The sequence below is a fragment of the Austrofundulus limnaeus genome, unplaced genomic scaffold (assembly GCF_001266775.1).
Source record: "Austrofundulus limnaeus strain Quisiro unplaced genomic scaffold, Austrofundulus_limnaeus-1.0 Scaffold2487, whole genome shotgun sequence".
NCBI classification, from domain to species: Eukaryota; Metazoa; Chordata; class Actinopteri; order Cyprinodontiformes; family Rivulidae; genus Austrofundulus; species Austrofundulus limnaeus.
Window position 1 is genome coordinate 16,598 of NW_013954889.1, and position 1,229 is coordinate 17,826.

The following is a 1,229-nucleotide window of genomic DNA, read 5'->3' on the forward strand; positions in this document are numbered from 1 at the left end:
TTACCAGGAGAGAGCTGGGCTCAGGTTGGGGTGGGCTGGAGTGCGACTTGTGACATCACAAGTAGCGGTGTTTGAAAACAGGTCATTTCAAGACACAGAAAAATACATTTACTTATAGTAAAAAAAAAATACCTCTGACTGCATTTTTTTGGTGCTTGTACTGTTTTAGAAGCAGTACAGACCCAAATGTAAGTTAAAAAAAACCTGAAAAAAGTGAATTTTGCATATTTGTTCCACTTTAATAATCATTGTTGATCAGGTAAAAACCTGTACAGATGTTGGATTTGATCCTTTGCTCAGATAGTGTGTTCTGTTTCTGTCTGTAGAACATCTCGTCCCCTGAAGCGTCTCCGGTACACCGGCAGGAGTCCATCTCTCCAGAGGTAGGTTCCCACTTAGAACCTTCAGAAGACCAGGAGCTGATATTCTGCTGATATTCTGCTGAAGTTCAGCTGATCTTCTGCTGATGTTCGGCTGATCTTCTGCTGATATTTTGCTGATGTTCGGCTGAAGTTCTGCTGATGTTCGGCTGATATTTTGCTGATCTTCAGCTGATGTTCTGCTGATTTTTGGCTCAAACCTGGTTAGTCACTGTGAGCTCCTGTCTTTGTTCTCCTCAGGTTGACTTTGATCCCTCGAAGCCTCAGTTCCTGGACCTGTCCCTCCCCTCCAGCATGGAGAGTCCTGTGGCCGTTACCTCAGATGACTTCTCTCTTCCCGGGGTGGTTTCAGGCCAGGACTCGCAGGGCCAGTCGTCTGTGGGGGGGTCGGACCTGGCCTCAGACACACAGAACAAAGAGCAGGTCTTCAGGACAGAGTTCAACCTCATATACACCTGCTCCCCCCTCAACGCAAACCTGGGGAATCCTGTGGGCCCCGACCGGCGCCCCCCACATCTGGACGGAGGCTTCTCGCCTGCAGACTCGTTCCACTGCTCCAGCCAGGGCCTGGTTGGAGACCTGGGGTCTGTGTCACCGTTTGCAGAGCCTCATTATGGAGCAGGCTACACAGACTGCAGCACACCCCCACACACCAGCAACCCTCCACAGAAAAAAAAGGCAAGTTCTTCACACCTCCACCATGAAGTGATTTCCCTTTGTAGAAAAACAGAAGGTTTAGGTTTTCCTCTGAGGTGAGATGTGTGGACAATGACAATCCAAACCCTTCCCCTGTGTGTGTGTGTGTGTGTGTGTGTGTGTGTGTGTGTGTGTGTGTGTGTGTGTGTGTGT

At 49.1% G+C, this 1,229-nt stretch overlaps 1 protein-coding gene across 3 annotated transcripts in view; it reads left to right on the plus strand.

Annotated features, from left to right (window-relative positions):
• The window catches only part of LOC106511064 (SET domain-containing protein 5), a gene marked incomplete at its 3' end in the record, with an annotated part of 17,638 nt that extends 16,580 nt beyond the window's left edge, over positions 1-1,058 (plus strand). For all 3 annotated transcript variants that reach the window (XM_013999805.1, XM_013999806.1, XM_013999807.1), the window contains 2 exon segments: positions 327-383; positions 621-1,058. In XM_013999805.1, coding sequence (XP_013855259.1) covers positions 327-383; positions 621-1,058 — 495 coding nt within the window.
• Positions 1,059-1,229: the final 171 nt, after the last annotated feature.